Source organism: Taeniopygia guttata, chromosome 3 (genome assembly GCF_048771995.1).
Source record: "Taeniopygia guttata chromosome 3, bTaeGut7.mat, whole genome shotgun sequence".
Taxonomy (NCBI): domain Eukaryota; kingdom Metazoa; phylum Chordata; class Aves; order Passeriformes; family Estrildidae; genus Taeniopygia; species Taeniopygia guttata.
In genome coordinates, this window is record NC_133027.1 from 103,515,106 (window position 1) to 103,533,419 (window position 18,314).

Below are 18,314 nucleotides of genomic sequence, written 5' to 3' on the forward strand. Positions count from 1 at the left end.
TCATTATCAGTGCAGCAAATTCACCCCCAGTAATAGCTTCTAGTACTTAATGATGCCATTATTCTTAATGATACTGTTTTTAGCTACAAAAGGAGTAATTACAGTTCACTTCTGCAGAAAATGGAAGGGAAAAATGTTTTGATTTCTCCTGTCGTTTTGTTTTTAGGACACATTCAGCTAACGTATTTTAGCAGGTGGAGGGAGGTTGAAGATTCCTGTGACAACGATGCCATAGAGAGAATGTACTGTGCCCCAGGTTAGAGCAATCACCTACAATGTTTCACTTGGAAAGTAGATTTGCAGCTTTCATTTTCTCATGTAGTCTCTGTAGCATACGGCTTGAGATCATGCAATATCTGAGTTTTCTTTGCTTCTTTTCCTTAATGTCTTAAAAAGCTACAGGGCTCATAACTGCTTTATTGTTGAACTGTGGCCGTGTTTGTTATGTCATTTCCATAACGTGTAATTGTATTGAATGTCTTGTTTGAGTAAATTAGGAATGTTCTGTTTTCTTCCAGTTATTTCCTGTGGGTGAGTACATCTTGGTAAATGAAAAGATAGCTCTAAGACCCTTAAAAATATAAAAATTTATACATGCAAAGGATGTGGGTGGTGGGGGGAGAACCACAGAAGTTTGAAAAATACAACCCTAATAGGCTCAGAGATGCCTCTGACATTTTTGATGAACTACAGAGGGCTTTGAAATAGTTTAGAGAGCTCTTTCCTTAGAACCGCTTTCATCAATCAGGAGGGTGATAAAATCAATATCTCTTGGGATCTTATAGCAAGGATGGCACTTGAAACTGAGTCCTCCCTCTTTTCCTGTTTCCAATTTATTTTCTGCTTATATAGTGGTCTGTCATTTTTGGCAGCGACTGCCAAAAATCAGGTGTTCCACATACAGCTTCATATTTTAAAAATTTCATAGTTAACTTATAAAAACTATGTTTAGAGTTGAAATTACTATGTTTTCATTCCAACTTTGAAATGCCAACATAACTTTCTGCTGAGTGCATGGTCTGGCCAGGCATTGCAACTTGGCATGCAGGTAGTCCTCAAGCTCAGAGTCTGCAAATGTGTTTAGAAAAATTTAGAATAATAGTTACCAGCCATGGAAGTTCTGAATTTAGTTTGGCATCAGGTGTTTCTTCTGTGCTTTTGTTCTGCAAGTGAAATGCAGCAACAAAATGCCTCTGTGAATAAAGGTTGGTAGGGTCTCAAAAAACTTTGAATGTCAACTTCTTGAGATAAATGAAAAGTAAGTCAAAAGGGCAGATATTACAGAAAATAATTCTTTTCACCTATCAAAGTAAATCCAACACTTTCGTTCTACCCTCATGCCACTTTTATTCAAGAACAAAATAATTGGGGAATCCCAGCAATTACTGTGTTTGTTAAATATATGGCTGTCCTGGTTGCCAACATGTATGACAACCTGTTAGAGAAGGTGTTTCCCGTGAACAAAGCACTCCCCAGTTGAGTTCTAGCAAAGATGGAAGTGCAGCATTTTCCCACCCTGTCATCATTAATGAGCTGTGAAAGTCAAAGCTTAATTTTTCTGTACTTTAATGAGGATCCAAAGAGAGGTGCTTTTTGCCCCCTAAGCCCCAACCAGCCAGCTCTTGCAGTAATTAAGTGTTTAGGGAGCAGTTGAAATAATATTTAGAACTCCCCGAATGCAAGAATAAAGTTTTCCACACCGTCATTATTTCCACCTCACAGCACAGGTGTGGTACCCATCCGGGCTTTTTTTACTCAAGTTGTCCTCCCCTCTCTGCCCTACCCCAGGCTGCATTTTCTTTGTGTGTGTGTGCAAGGTGAACATTTGCAAATGCAAGTATTAGATATATTCAAGGTGGATGAATTGGTACCGCTCCATGATTCTTGCATTTCATACTTCTTGATCTTAGTGCTATCTCTGTGAAGCATGCTTGGACCTTATTGTAGCTGTAACATTTTAATTTTTAGTAGGAGAGTAATACTTGGTATAATTTAGCAGCACAAAATATATTTTGGAGTCAAGTGTCATTCTGTTATGAGGAATGATTCAGTAATGGTGCATAGCTGTGTCCAGAGCAGTTTTCTTAGGGCTACTGCTGCTGGTAAATGTGGCTTTAGAACTTTAGACCAGTGTTAAAAGAAATAATCACGTTAATAAGCTTTCTCTAGGTTCCAGTATTACAGGGGGAAAGAAAGCTTCATTTGGATGATAATTTTTTTTCATTTTGAGGAGTGTACTGTGTCCCTGCAACCCCTTTATCATGAAAGCATTGCTTCTCAAGATGCTTCTTGGAATAAGGATTTGGAAATTATTTGTGTGCTTCTGTTCAGGAACAAGTTTTGAGGTTTTATTATTATTTTTAAAGTTTCTTTTTAATAGAAGTGTTTCTCACAACTTGGTATTGCCTTTTTTTTTTTTTTTTTCCTGAGGGAAATGCTATAATTTTGTAGAGGTGAACAATTATCTTCACAAAATTTTATCAGGTCTTAGGATTTCTCACTGTAATAAAAAACAGTGTCTAAAATAAGTGACTCAAAGTGGGTCTTTATCTTGTTCTGAATTTTCCTGGTTTTCAGGATTATGTGCTGTGTTGCCCTGCCTTTGGGTAGTCAGCCTTCCTTCTCCTTTTCTTTCCCGCTGAAGGATGCAGTGAAACTTGGCTTGTAAAAATTTTGTGTTTAGCTTGCTGTGTGCTTTTAATAGAGTTTGAGATGGAATAAATTTGGATACGATAACTTGTATTCTACCTGATTTCAATAATTTAGTGCACTCTTTCAATGTATGCAAGAAAGGGAAGGTGTCTGTCAATAAACATTGCTTTTTAGGGTCTGCTGTTGGAGACTGAGAACAGATGATGAGTTTAGGGCTGCAGGTATTTTTCTGCATTGATTTTTGAGGAGCAAATTTTAGAGGCAAAAAAAGGGGAGGGTGAACATGAAATTTAAAGAGATTGCAGGATATCTTTAGTTTAAAATAGATGGGAAATTGTATTGCGGAGTTATATGAAAATTTTCAACATGTATTTGAAACAGTTGTGTCTTTTCAGTTGTTAAGGTATCAGATGTTGCTTTTCCACAGTGTAAGTTGTAAAGTGATTTGCTGTGAAGTGCATGAAGATGTATTTAAATCTTAAGATGTTATATTTGTTGAAGAAAAACATGAAGTCTAAATTCTACAATTTATATATTGAAAACGAATTGCTGGATGGGCTAGGGATAGTAATGTATTAGTGTGGAAGCTTTGCAGGGCCAAGGGAGAATAGAGGTTCACCTGTGTGGAATGTAGGATGTAGGATTTGGTGTTTAAGGCTTTCTGTGCATCAGAGTGTAAGCGTGCATTAAGGTAAAGCAAGGCAGTGTGGGTACAGCAACAGTGATCAGATCCCTGCCCTGGTGAAGCGCAGGGACTTGTTTAGCTCCTGTTGTCTTAGAAAAAGCAGAGAGGCAACTTGAATGCATATGTCAAATATATATTATGCAGTGCATATATAAAATAACAGAGCGTCAAAAAGACGAGGAAAGCGAATAGTTGAAAAAGCTGCGGGCAGTATAATTAGTGGTGTAGGAGATAGCAATGGTCATTTTGCATGGTGCCTAAGTTGGAGCAGGGCTGCATCTGCTGCAGGAGCGGCGCTTCCCCGCTGCCGACGGGAGGTGGCATTGCACCATTGATGGATGCTGCTGGCGCGCTGGCTGCCCCTCATTTGCTTAACTTCTCCCTAAGAGCTGGAGACGAAGATGCGGCTCATTTGTAATGATTTGCACATCAAGAGTTGTGCTCGTAAGCTCGCGGTGTGTTACGGTGCTGCTGAATCTGTTGGTGTGGCTGGGTAACTCTTTACTGCTGTACAGTTCTGCTCTATTAAAAATAAAACAAACCCAAAAGTTCCTCAACCAGCCCTGGTTCAGCAGACGCTTAAAAGTAGTGTCTGCGCTATACTTCGATTAATGCCCAAACTACATTTTTGCTGTTCGCCTGTGATAACTCAAATGTTTCTCTAATTCACAAGGGAAACGTTAGGTTATAAATCACACATATAAACTCAACACCACTTCAAATAAAACTGTGGGGGTTTGGCTAAGAATGACCTATTTGCTTTTAAGTAAGAAATTAAGCACTTGTAACTGAGAATTTCTGCTGTATTAATACGGCTGAGGTGATTATAGTGAGGTTATTGTGTTTTGTTTACTTTAACTTTCCTCCTCTTTATAGTAATTTTGTTTTCTGAACATTTAAAAGTGTGCTGAGCAGCTGATGTCTGAATACAAAGTTATTAGCAGATCAGATGAGAATGATTCACTTCTGTTTAAACAGCCCTTTGCTCTCCGTGCCCCCTGAGAACTCTTATCACATATTTGTCCAAAAAATCCCCATGAAAACTAACAAAAAATCCCTTGCTTTATCCACCTGCCTGGTGGCTGATTGTATCAGCAATGTATCTCTTTATCTCTTGGTTAATGTGCCTTGGTATTCTGAAGGGGGGAAAATTCCAGTAACAGATTCAATTTACATGGACAGAAACTTGAGCAAATGCCAGCCTAGCAGGGGGGCCATTATTCTGCTCTATAAATAAGTTTAAAAAAGAAACACACACACACACACAAACCTGTGAATCAACATGTTTTGGTCTAATTGAGAGAAAAGCAAGATAGATGAATTTTGAAATGCAAATTATCACCTTCTGTTATTTTAAGTATTGGTTTTGCCAACATTGTGATCTTAAATATAAAGAGTTGTTAACTTTTTAATACGGTAATAATTGTATTCCATTCTTGACTGTTACAATTTTAAAACTAAAATTGGTAACTTTTTTTATAAAAATCCATTCTCACTATGGTTAATACCTGCGAGAAATACGGAATTGTCTACTAGCTGTTGCCTAGTCAAGGCTGTCTTCGGGTAAAGCAGATCTAAGGTGAGGATTTTCTCATGAGGAGAAATCTTTAAGGTACTTTTTCAGTCTAACCTGTGAAGTGTCATGTTGTAGAAGCAGCTTGCTGGTCTGACATCTTGTGTAAATATGATGTGTGAATGAGATGTTTTATTTACACTCCCCGAGTTCTTGTTCCAGCAGCAGGGATGCTTTCTGTTGCATCCCTGTAGTGTTTTTGGAGGACGAGATTTTGGAACTGGGCTGCCTTTAGAGTATTTTTTATTTTTTGTTTAAATAAGTTTTCACCAGACTGTGTTTACTGAAAACTGGAGATTTGCTGCTTGAGATCCTAAAGCCAAAGGGAGCTTAGCTTCCTAGAAAATGTAAGTAGGAAACTGGCCATCAGTAATGCATCATATTAGTCTGATGCTTTCATAAGCTGTGTGCTGTAATCAAGTCTTATTTACACAAACTAGCATTCACAGAAGCCTACACATAAATATATGGTAAATTTGGTTTTATGTAACCTGCTGTTACTTGTGCACAGTGCAAAACCTAAGCAAAAAGAAGGCATTTGTGTAAAGGATTTTGTTCCCAAAAAAAGAGAAAAATGTTTCAATGTGCAACCTGATATTTGTACTCCCAAATAAAGATGTCACTTTTGCTCTTAAACAATTGAAAATACAGATGCAAAGTGCAGCTGGTCACCTAAAATAGATGGCATGAAAATAAAAATTGCTAGTTGATATTATTAGTCTGCATGCTATAATTTTTATTTACTGAATAAGGAAAAAGATTATTTGCCTCTGTTTACCAAATAGACATTTGATGCAGAAAAACCTGCATATTATTTGTGTATGTGCTTTTCAGTAGGAGTTTGCAGGCACTCATTAAATCTGCTATTCTGTATTATAGTAATTTAATTTGAGTAGATTGTTTAAGAAGCAAAATAACTGTGTGGATTAAAGTGCCATTGACCCTGAGAGGTGTCGAGGGGTGGGCTGGTCTCTTGGTTATAGTGTAAGACTGGACTTCCTGCTTTTTATCTCTGACTCTGTCCTAGATTTTTGTGACATTAATGTCTCAGGATTATCCTAAAAAGAAAAGAAAAAATCTGGGTAGGTAAAGGAGCTTTGGGCATCAAAATCAGAGGGATGGGCTACCTTGATTTGAAAAGCCCTGGTAATAGGAAACAGGATCAAACACAAACATGAAAAATACATGGCTGGTGTGAATAAGGTCTGGACGTGCAGAAAAAGTTCCTGTGGGCCTTGGGGTAGCAGTTCTACAGCAACCATTTGGAGTGGGACAGCTCTCTAAAGACCCCACAGTGTCCCACAGAAAACAGTGGCAACTCACTGCTCCCACAATAGCAGAAAGTCATGAACTTGGGGTTGGTAGTTGAAAGCACAGGTTTTGAGAGAGCATCAGGTACTTTCTGAAAAAAATCTGATCTCAAGCTTGTAAGTACATGATGTGTTTCAGGTGAAGTACATGATCTTGTGGTTTTTCTTAGACTCTAAATAGAACAAGCAGTAAGATGTAACCAAGCTGTTGATTTGTAAAAATCTGATGTTTTAGTCTGGCTTTCATAAAAGCCAGTTGTTAACTCCAGAAGAAAACTGTACTTTACCTGTGTTTATTTATGTCTATTGTTATTACTAGTATTAATATTAGAGATGGGACTAAACCTTAAAGATAGTATACAAGATGCCTTGTGAAAATAAATGGAGCTAGCTATGTGGTTAATTAGTGTTTGCTTTGTTTTGATAACAGAACAGTAATAAAACTTTGTCTCTTTCCTCACATGATTATTTTAGAGCAAGCTTGGATTCTATCTTGGGCTGCTTAAAGAAGGAAAGACAGAACAAACACTGATCTCTCTGTTATTTTTTCTTTTTTTTTTTTTTTTATCAGAGAGGAACATAGATGCTCATATGTTTTTTAATAACTTTTAAATGAAACCTCCTATTTTCATGCTCCATTTGATCTTAGCAAATGTTCATTGGACTTGCCTCACTACTTTATTGTTTAAAGACCATGATAAACTTCTTATACTTAAATATAGATGGTTCAATACTGTGCTTTATAAATTGCTGAAGCATTTTAGGCAAAGCATTATGGCCAGATTGCTTGTGGGATGTTTTATTTAGTGGCTGTATCTTACGGTATCTTGGCCGACTGAGTCTGATGAGAGTGAATTAGGTTGGAATCATGATTCTCTGCAAATGTTTCTTTACATATATCAAAATATGATAAAACAGTAATCTTTTAAAATTAAGGGAGTGTAAGGTAAATAGAATTTCCAGAGTCTCTAATGATTTTTCATGCAATGTTTATTTTAATGGTCACAGAAGGGGAAAATGTATTTCTTTTCAGGATGTTGAAAAAGTCCGATTCCTCATGAACAGTTTCAGACACCTGATGGTAGTTCAGATGAGTCTCCTTTTTTTCTTATCAGTGCAGAAATGATAGTCGAGAGTATGCTGTTTCTGCTTGCAGTGTGGGGTAAGGGAAAAGCCTTTCGTGACTCCTCGGTGTCTGGGGATGCACTGCATCCACCTAGAGCCAGTTTTCCTGTGAGCTAACTGGAGATGCATTTTTTAAAATATATATTACTGTTTATCCTACAAAATTTTTGATTAAGTTTTTGTTCTTGGTGATTCATGAGCCATCTGGCCAGAGTTGCACAGTGAATGTCTAAGGCCTCCTGTAAGCCTGTCTTCTTCCATGTTAACTACTGTTTGCGTGTGCTGGTCATGAGGCATTATTGTCAGCCCTGGAGGAAGCTGTGTTTGGAAAAAAATGTGGCAGGTGTGGTAGTAAAAGCCTTTGAAATCCTTCAGCAAGAAGGGTTTATATTTCAAGTTGCTGTGTAAAGAGTGAGAAAATAAGAGTTGTTTTGCCATCGATAGCTTTATTGCGAATATGTGTTCAGGAGAGGGAAAGTTCTGCTTTTTCTTAGGAACTGGCACTTCTGTTTAAAATACAGAATGTTGTCAGCTATGTCTCTCTTATCAGGAAGTAAGGTATTGCTGTGTATAATGCAAATATTGAGATAAGTATGGAAACCATAAAGAAATGGCCTTACAGTTGAGACCAGCTGCTCTGGAAGGAGGACAGTGCAGGGTAGTGAAGCTGTTTACCTGCACCATCTGTCTCTGTCTAAACCTGATAGCATTTCACAAATCTCCTTCCCTTCAGTTATCCCAGTGGCTGCTGTTGGAATTGCTTTGTGCAGGAATTTAGCATTCCTGTTGACTTGTGCTTCATGGTGCTGCATGTCATGGCCATGCTTTGGGAAGGGAGAAAGAGGAAAGCTCTCTCTTTAATGAAATTGCAGTAAAGTTGGAAGAGCTATTGACTTTTTTTCACTCTTCTTTATTATTTCTCTGATTTTCTATCAGAAGATGATAGGAATGTGTTTTTCTGCCAGTCCTAGAAGCCCAAACACAGTGTACATGTGTACACGTGTTTATTTTTGTTCAAATCCGGGTAAGGTCCTTCATTTCAAGGTTCATGGAGGAAAGATTTGGCACAAATATCCCCATGTTATTCACTTAAGCTTATGTGTCACTACCATTTATTGTCTAAATTACTTTGCTGATGGATTGAGATGAAAATGTTTTCTTAGTGAAGGCAGATATTGTAGTTCAGATTTATTGCAGTATTGAAGCTTTAAAAAAAGCATATGCCCTCTGTGGTATATTACATTAGCCAGCTACTCTGTGTCCCTCAAAAGCACTTCATAATCTACAGTTTCTAAATTTTCCCATGATGTTTAGTCAAAATAAAATGCAGCAATATTGATGTGGTGTCCTGGCCTTATTATGATCAGTATTCATCAGAAGTCATGAGACCTGTTCAAAGGAAGGAAATATAAACAACATGTTTATTTGTAGTGTACACAGTGATTTTTTAAATTTTTTTTTTAAGGAAAACATTTATTTTAACCTGAAATAAGGAAACTTTGGAACCTAGGGAAAGCAGCTGGAAGGTAGACATTGCATAATAGGAAAAAAGTTGAGCTAAAATTTAGTTTTTGTAAAGAAGGGGACTCAGGTGTTGCCCTCAGCTGAGTTTTCCATTTTGTGTTCTGTGTGGTTCAGATGACTTGTTATGCAGCTTCTGCTTGTGCATGAGAACCCAGGAAAGTCCTTCAGCTCTGGAAGAAATCTGTGTTAGTTGCCTGTTCTTAATTTATTCCACTTGTGTCATTTTGGTCATGGCCAAAAGTGGATGGAACAGTTCAGTGCTGCTCTTGTCAGAGAACTGCAGTGGCATTTGTTTTGGCATGTATTGAAAGTGTTTGTCCAGTTGAAAATATGAGCTTGGATTTTGAGGAAGTGGATTCTGGTTTGCTTTTTGACTCTTATTCTATATATGTCCATTTTCTTCATCAGTGCTACTGCCTGTAATGAACAGTTGTGTGAAAGAAGGCAGTGTAACTTTGGTTCTTTAGGGAATTGGATCAGCATCTCTGATTGCCAGCATAAAGGAAAATAACACCAAAACTGAGCAAATTTTTTTTTGGGTATAATTTCTTTTCCCTGTGCTCTGAATGATGTATTTTTTTCACATTTAGGTAATTTTTTTTTTTTTCAGTTGGGCTGTAACTCATAAGACCCATTCCCACTGAACGCCTTTGGGAAAAATGGCGTGTCAATATGGGATAGTTAATGGAACTGAGAATGTAGTAGTCAGTCTTATTAATTCTTGGCTTTGCTGTCCTTAATCTGTAATAAGTGTGTAATTTAATTTAGAAATAAAGATCTTCACTTGTTGGAAAGAAAGCTCCCTTGAACTGAAAAGGCATTTCTATTTAGTAGGTTTCAGTGGTGAAAACCTTTCACCAGCTGGTTTGTGTGGAAAGGCCCAACTTTGGTTTTGGTGGTTTTTTTTTTTGGTTTGTGGTTTTGTTTGTTTGGGGTTTTTTTTTCTTTTTTTTTTTTTTTTTTTAAGGTTAGCTACCTAGAAGCTCTGCCTTTCTGAAGGACTTTAAAGTTAATTGCAAGAACACATTTTGGTTTTTACACAAATTATCTCAATTTACAGTAATTTCAACTTCATTGGGGTGCTTGCATGGGATCTTACAACATTTTAAAAATTCATGTAACTATCCTGATACGGTTCCTCATGTGGTTGCTGTTACATCTTTGTAAAAGTTTCTTGATGCTGATAGGAGCATTAATCTGTAAGGAGTGGAATAAATTCTGATGTGTGGCCCCTTATAGTGACATATTGGTTATTCCAAGGCTGTTAAATGTAGGCAGCTTTTCAGTGTGAGGGATGTGCTACCTCAAGAAACAAAGTCTGAGCCATCCTTCCTTCTTGCTCTTGCAACAGCAGCCTGAGCTTAGTTCTGTGAGGTGCTGAGCCTCTTCCAGCTTGTGTGGCATCTGCACATCCCTGAGCTCAGCGTGGCTGTGCTTCCCTGCCTCTGGGGAGCTCTGAGGTGACGCCTCCCTCTCCCTGACCCTGGGCTGGGACTCATCTGGAGCTCTCCTTGGCCATGCTCATGCTAAGCTCTATAAAATGATGAGCAGGATTTTTCTGCCCATGCTGTACTGCTTTTCACAGCAACAGCTATGTGACTGTATGCTAATTGTTGTCCTCTGCTGGGGAGCTGGTGTGGCTTTTGCCACCAAAGCTATTTTAGTGCAGCTTCTGCAGTTTTTTGACAGTCAAAATGAAGATTTCATCTTCATTGCAATCTGTTTTTCTGCCTGTTTTAGAGCAGACAGTGTCGTGTGTTTGTATTTAATAGTTTTTGTAGTTTAAAGCCTGAGTCAGTGAAGGCCAAGTTTTTTTGCATGCATCATGCTACTGAATAGGTGTGTGTGTATGGCCAGGGACTGTCACCCCTGTCTCCCCTCCCTGCTGTCCCTTGTGCCTGTGCAGCAGTAGCAGTGTTGGGTTGGATGCAGGGGGAAACAACTTCATACCAATGTACAGTTTGGGCTGGGCTGTAGCCATACACAGTTGCTGGCTGTGGTTATGCTGTGGGAAGCAGATTTACTATCTCTCTGTGAGACCATTGTGAAAAGCCTCCCGTAGGGATCCCAGTAAAGGGTGTGGGTTAGCCTTGAGACAAATCCTACCCTCAAAGGCAAAACTAAGACATGCAGTAGACTACTGCACCCACCCTTGTGCTGCTCTCCTGGATGTTTTAGGCCACTCTGACCTGTCCAGCTCTTCTGGCCATGGTAAATTCTCTTAATATGCTTTGCTTTACTGTGTGTCATTGTTCAGTTTTGTCCAGAATAGAAAAATCATAACTGTAATGCCTACAAGCCTCGAAAGTGCCTATGTATGCATGGAAAAGACAAATTATGCATGAAATGTATGGTGTTGCTGTGCTTGAACAATGCAATCTGTAGGTGGCTAAAGGGCTAACGAAATTGCAGGCATAATGAAAGCTCTGTGGTATTTAGTATATGTTTTGTCAGCATTAAACAGTCACCTTGTAAATATATGTTAATTTTGAAGGTGTAACTGACCTTTTTAATATTAATTGAAATGTCTCATGTTTAGAGGTTGGTGCTATCCTAGAAGAGACAGAAGCCTGTGACTGGTGGAGCCTGGGTGCCATTCTTTTTGAACTCCTCACTGGAAAGGTAGGGCTGGGGGCAAGTGACTCAATAAAAGTGACTTCTTGGCCAGTAGTTTCTTATCAGCGGTGTGCCCTGGTGTGATTCCCTTGATTGTCTTTCTCTGATGAGCTTTGCCAACTTGAGCACTCTCAATTTGCTTAGTCTGCATGGGACCAGAGAAACAAAACATGTTCAGCCTTCAGCAGAACAACTTAATAGAGCTGTACCAAACTAAGGACTAAAAAAAAAATAACCAAAACAATGCTGCCCTCTTAGCTACAGTGGAGTCCAATTTTTCTAACATTCCATGTACCTGTACAAAACTTTTGCCCTAATGCTTCCAGTACTATTTCCTGAAACTGTGTAGAAGCCATATATTACACATTAATTCAGTATTTTGAGACAAAGAATGCTCGGACAAATCAAACTGGTGATGGGTTGACAGCTCTGCACAAAGAATACAAACTCCAGCAAATTCCCAGCCTCTTCAAATGTGAGCAATAAAACAGAGGCCTTAAGATGTTAATGTTCTAAAGCTCTGTCTCAGGGAGCTCATCAGCACCTGTAGCCATTCCTCCCAGAACCAGTACTTCATACTAGGAAACACTGAATTTTGGCTTTGTGTGTTAAATTTGCATGACTAGTAGGAGATAATCCAACACTGCAATTTTGAAATTAATAAATATGCCTTCCTACTTTGATTTATTTTTTCCCTCTTTCCTTTTCTTCTCCAGTCTCTGGTTGAGTGCCATCCATCAGGAATAAACACTCATACTTCTTTGAATATACCAGACCATGTATCAAAGGAGGCCAAATCACTGATTCAGCAGGTGGGTGAGGGGAGAATTTGTTTTCTCTATGTGTGGATGGGATAAATACTTACCTACCTAAGTTGTTCTGGTGAAGTAAATGTAAAACCAGAAAGCTGCTGGTAGGAACGCGGATGACTCTTTTGTCAGCACTGATGAGTTTTGCCCAGTTGTCTTGTTGCATTTGCAAACTTTGACTTGTGCTGCCAGCTGGGTCTGTAGAAAACTGGAGTGCTTTGCCATTTCTTCAAAGAATAAGTTTGGCAAATGCTTTGGAAACACCTGCTGGTGATGCATGAACATTTGAGGAATTCTGCCCTAAATGTTCATGGAAACATTTTTTCGTGAACTAAAGTGAAAAATGCTGATGCCAATTCAGCAAAATAGCTCAAAGTGCTATGAAACCTGTAGCAGTGATTTGAAGTTACAACCTCTCTGCGGTTGACAGTGTGTAGCTCTATTCCAGGAAACTTCTGGATGCCATTTTTTAAGAAAAGTACTTTAAATGGTGAATCCAGTGACTTTTGTAGTCAGAAGATAAGTGGGTAGGTTGGACAAAAGGCAAAATTGTAAAATATAGACAAGCTTCCAGACTGATACACCATTTTAAAATTAATGGGAATAGTACTGTTTGGTGGTTTTAGTTTACTCTTAGCTTTAGGTAGTCATAACTGAATATGTAGTACAGTGTCTTGAAATTCAGTTAGTGCAATCTTCCTGCTAGTTAATTTTGGCATAACTGTGGAAGTGGTGCCTAGATCTGACCTGTTCCACTTGAAAAGAAGAAGCAATATATGTGAATTATGCTGTTCAGCTTTGAAGAGGATCTTGCTAGTGGGTACATAAATAGTGGCGTGACTTAGACGCAGTTTTGAACAGAGCAGAGTGGACAAAGTATTTCTTGAAGAAAACAAAGGAAACAGATTTTGAAAATTCAGTGAGTGAGAAGACCCAGTGACAGATGATTGATTTCTGTGCTGTTACTGTGAAAGGATTAGTGGAAATGGAACTGTATGTTTGGACACCACCTATTTTGAATAAGTGACATGAAGTCACTGAAGGTGGAAGTACGTGTCTGGCAGAGGTGGAAAAGGAAATGACTGAAGAAAAATCCCATTTCTATATAATCTGCATTTATATAGTTGGATGGTAGCAAATTTTTACCTTAATCCACAGATGCTATAAGAAACAAATAGCTGAAGGAAAGCAAAATCACATTTAATGAAGGGAATTCCTCCCTTTAAGACTAGAAGACAAATGAAGTCGTCCAGTCCATGTGTGCCTGCCAGTGCCGGATTTTTTTTTTTTTTGCTGTAGACTAATATATTGCCTATTTTCACATATGCCAAAGGATGTCTCTTTTGCCACTGGTGGGTTTAAGTGGCAGATGTATTTCTGCCACTCACAGCTGTGCTACAAGACCATGTCTATTGAGAGAACAATCTCCCCAGTGCCTGTTAGATCAAGCTGTGTAGTGTAGGGTGGTGACTTATCTGGTGGAGGTTTGGCTATATGAAGCAGTAAATCACATTTTTGTTGTGTGACTATCCAAGGAAGCTGCCATTCATTGTTGAGGAAGCCTTGTCAGGAAAAGGAAGAGAGCTCTCTTGGCATGGATAGCAATTTGTCATTGCAACTTTCCTTCCCCCCACTGCCAAGGGTAAACAGGTCAAAACATCACAGAGTAACTCTCGGCGATCAGTGTTCAGCTATACAGAAAATTGTGTCAGGCGTTGTCTCCTGCTGTGGCTTCCAGTCCAGGTGACTTCATTGTAAACATCATCTTCATTTAGCCAGCATCTGAAAAACAGAGATCTGTTTATATCTGCTGAAAGATAAAGTTGTTTTTTGATGTTGGTTAGGTATTTTGCACTCAGGTTTTTGTTTTCAGGAACCTTCAAGTTCTACTACCAACAAAATATGCAATGTTTTCAATAGGTGTCTGTTTCAGTTTACATTTGTTTTCTGAGATTAAAGTTATTCTAGAAAGACAAACTCCAGAAAATAAGTGACCACATGTGATTTCCCTGTGCTGGTGCTGCCTGTATTTCCAGGGAAGGCAGATGCACCCTGGCTGCATCTGTGGCTTGTGGGAGATACCAGAGCAGCACCGTTCACTGTCAGCAAGCTACTTTTACTGTGTGACACTGCCTGCAAATAGCAGAGCCATTCCTATGTTTATGGATGTGGGCTCACTTAGATGTTGACTGCATCAAGATATGAATACACATTTTTCCAAGTGACAACTGGGAGAAGTTATCCTATTAGCTGTTGCAGAAAAGCAAGCAAGAGATCATGCCTTTGTACTGGCTGTATTTGAATAGCGTATAAACACTTCTTGAAAACTGAAAAATATGTTTGTGCGTCTTTATTAGTCTCTTTGGAGTTTACCTTTGCATTCCCTTTTATATGGATTGGTATCTTTAAACAGATGTAAATATTGTGATTTCCTTTTCACATGAATTCAGCATGTGATGTACAACTAAAAAGCAAACGAGGTGCTGAATTTCAGGAAATTTCCATGAAGCCATTAGGCTGTTTTGTTTCTTTCACTGGGGTTTTGACTTTTCAGTTTTAGGCCATTTGTAGGACTCTTTAAAACTTTTTTTTTTTTTTTTTTTTTTTTTTTTTTTAGGAAATGGAGAGCTGGCTATGTTATCCTGGTATTTTAGGACCAATTCAAAATTTATGAAACGGAAAGTTACAGACCACTGTCCCTGATGTAGCCATAACGCAGTGGTGTGAGCAAAGGTTAACATGAAGCAAGCGCAGCGTCCAGAGTTCTACTGATGCAGGCTCTGGCTGCTGCTGTCTCTTTTTAAAATGAGGTTACACTTAAAATGAAGTCCCAGTGTGCAGTGCTTCAGGGAATTGCATGCTGTGATCAGTAGTCTCTGAAGACTGTAAGACTGATACTCAAGGAAAAGAGAGTCTTCTTCCATTTACTGGATTTTAGGAATTTCAAGTATGCTTTTGCACTCTTGAAAGTAATTCATAGAGCAGGAAAACAGTAGGATGTCCCTTACCTTAGACCTTTCTGGAACTTTTAAGCAGTTGTTTTTGTTCTTACTCACTGAATCATGTGTTTTTTTCTTTTATGTCAAGCTTTTGCAGTTTAATCCTGCGGAGCGTCTTGGTGCTGGTGTTGGTGGTGTTGAAGACATCAAATCTCATCCATTTTTCGCCCTTATAGAATGGGCAGATCTGCAGAGATGAGAGACACGTGCCCTCTGAACAAACTCAGGTCAACTGGACAAGTTTCTCTGGCACAGGAGCACCCTGACACGCTTCCTTTGGATGTCTCAAACCACTTGGATGTAATGGCTAAAGGATGCTGGAGCAACGGAGCCAAAAGTGAACACTTTTAACAGGAATCACTGGTTGTACAGGGTGCTGGCTTATTTCTACCACAGCTGCTTGCTTCATGTGTGCGAGTCCTTTCATCAAAGGAAAGTTTGTGAGGCAACTCCTGGGCAGCATGTTTGGCACTGCCAGATTAGCAGGGGCAGGAATGTCCTCCTGGTGCTTTGTCTGGCGATGGAAGTGTCTACAGACTGTGCCAGTTGAAAGTATTTTTTTATTGTGTCAATAGACCATTTCCCAATACTAAGTGCAGCTCTTGGGGGGGTAGGGAAGGAAAAAGCAAATAATTTATTAATGGTATATGCTAAAGAAAATACTAAATAAAATACTAAAATGCTTTATGCAAAAGTTGACACATTAAAAGTAATATATCCATTAAAAATTAAGAAAGCTGTTGCATAATACTGTGGAATGTGTCTTGAAAATAGCATATCATTTCCCATTCTGGAAAGAGCATTTAAAAGGCAAATAATGCTGTCAAATGTTGTACTTTGTTGGCTGGCAATGTCTGTTTAAAACTCTTGACTATTGTATTTGATGAGCTACATGTTAAAGTCACTACAGAAAGGGAAATCTTCTTTTCCTCAGCTGGATAAACACTGCTTTAGCACTCTAATAAGGAGCAAGAACACATAACACTAAATAAATATATAAATAAAAAAGGAAAAATTCTTCTTTCATCGCTGCAGCCACTGCTTTATCACTTAATGAACTTTACTTCCTCTAAGTGTCCTATTTTTAGCTGCTACTTCAGGAAAGAAACCTTTCTGCTCGTGTTCTTGTGCTTGAGGAAGCTTCTGAACTCCCCTGTTTGCTTGTTAATAGTCTTAATAAATCAAAGAAAGCCTTCACCCACTCTGCTGCTTGAACAGGAAGAAGCCTGGGATTTGCTCATGCCAAATGACTAAGTGACATCTCTTAGCAAACCCTAGTGGGTAAGACTTGGGCAGGAGCCAATTAGCTGACCTGTTTGTTTGCTAGAAATGTCTGGAGAATGGGAGAAGAATATAAGACATGCAGAATATTTTGCTGAGTGCTGCTAAGCAGCTATGCCTATATGGGTTCCTGATGTACAAACGCTGTACACTGCAATGTACAGAGTATGTATCAATGGGTTTTTTCCTAAATATTTCCTTTGCTTGCACTCTTTTCCCCCCCCCTTTTCTTCTTCTGCCCAGCTTTATCCGGAGAACAAAGGGCAAATTCCTTTGGGAAAGTGAGGTGACAGCAACGATTATTGAATTTACAACTCAAAAAAAAAAAAAAAAGGTATCCTTCCATTTGTATTTTAGCAGTGTATTTTATGGGTACTCCCAAAAGTGCATCTGTACAGTCTCCATCTGTTAGACACCAGGTCGATGTATTCAAATAAAGTGGAAAAGGAAAATGCTTCACTTAAACAAAGGAAATCTGGAAACTTTTTTTTTCCTTTAAAAATTATTCCACTCCCCTCTTCTTTTTTTTCTTCTTCCCTTTCTTGTGATCGCCAGGCCAGCAGAGGGGCTGTCACAACACTGCAGGCTGTAAGCAGGTCACTGGTATCACTGCCTACCCAGTGCCGTCCAAGATTACATCACTCGCAGAAGCTGCGTTGCAACCCACCACCCTCTGGCTTCATAACAGGAACTCCCTCAGGTGAGCCACAGGAACAACTTCCTGTGCCGAGCGGGTCGGAAATCTCTAATGCAGAGACCAAGCTGATCCCGAGCTTCCTTCCAGCACTGCCCTGGCTGTGACTTTGGAGAGGGCTCGCTGCTCAAGGAAAGCCTCCCTCCCCTCGGCCACCTGACTCCCTCCCTGGGGCTCTCTAGCCCAGCCACCACATAATGCCACTGCCTGTGTTGATCTGTCCCATCACATTTGCCTGGTGATAACTGTACAAAAAAGTATTTTCCATGTTACTTCAAAATGCTGTTGTGTTCAAGTTGTGCTCGTGAGCAAAGGCAGGATAAGATAGCACGGGAGCACAAGCTGGTTTCTGAGAGCAGCAGCAGGAGAACCCTGTTCTGGCAGAAACCAGATTATCAGTCATTCTCACTGCAAAGCATTTGGTTTAATTATTGGCCCCAACGTATTTTTTTGTCAAGTATGTTAGTAGTGAGGAAATCTAGATCATGAAGAGTAGAAGGAATGGCAATATGACTTGCCAGAAATGAGCTTTTGAGAGCTACAAATATTTGTAACATTACCACTGACTCAGATAATTGTTTGTCAAGAGAAGCATGGTCTGGAGTTAATTGCACAAAACCAATCTTGCTTCTATTTTTATTTTTTTTCCTTGAACATGTATTATGTTGTATTGGTGTTTACATGTATTCCTTTAATAAACAAAACCTTTCAAACCTAATACAGACCTTGGCTTTCTGAACTTCACATTTAGTTCTTGAAGACTGACCTTACCCGATCAGTGCTTTTTGTTCTTTGCTTTAATGAGTTGAGATGCTCTAGGTACCCACTTTTTGGTGCCTGTTACAAAGCCCTGTGATGCACATCTCCATTTGGATGACTGTTTATTCCCACTTCTTTCTGTTACACCAATAGCTAGCATTAAAACAATTTAGAGCCTTTTTTCCCCACAAGAATTAGCTACAGTCTATGTAAAACATGGTAAAATAAAAGTATAGATTTTCCTATTCTCCTGTGGATGTTCAGGTACAGCAGATTACATACTTGGG

General features: G+C 39.0%; 1 protein-coding gene across 4 annotated transcripts in view; it reads left to right on the top strand.

The window, feature by feature from the left end:
* Positions 1-17,986, top strand: part of RPS6KC1 (ribosomal protein S6 kinase C1) — an 85,317-nt gene extending 67,331 nt beyond the window's left edge. For 3 of the 4 annotated variants that reach the window (XM_012572382.5, XM_072927546.1, XM_072927545.1), the window contains 4 exons: positions 167-256; positions 11,409-11,491; positions 12,202-12,297; positions 15,382-17,986. In XM_012572382.5, the coding sequence (XP_012427836.4) occupies positions 167-256; positions 11,409-11,491; positions 12,202-12,297; positions 15,382-15,492 (380 nt within the window). In that variant the 3' untranslated portion in view covers positions 15,493-17,986. The remainder of the gene's footprint in view (positions 1-166; positions 257-11,408; positions 11,492-12,201; positions 12,298-15,381) is intronic. The other variant, XM_072927547.1, reaches the window with a different exon arrangement.
* The last annotated feature ends 328 nt before the right edge of the window (positions 17,987-18,314 follow it).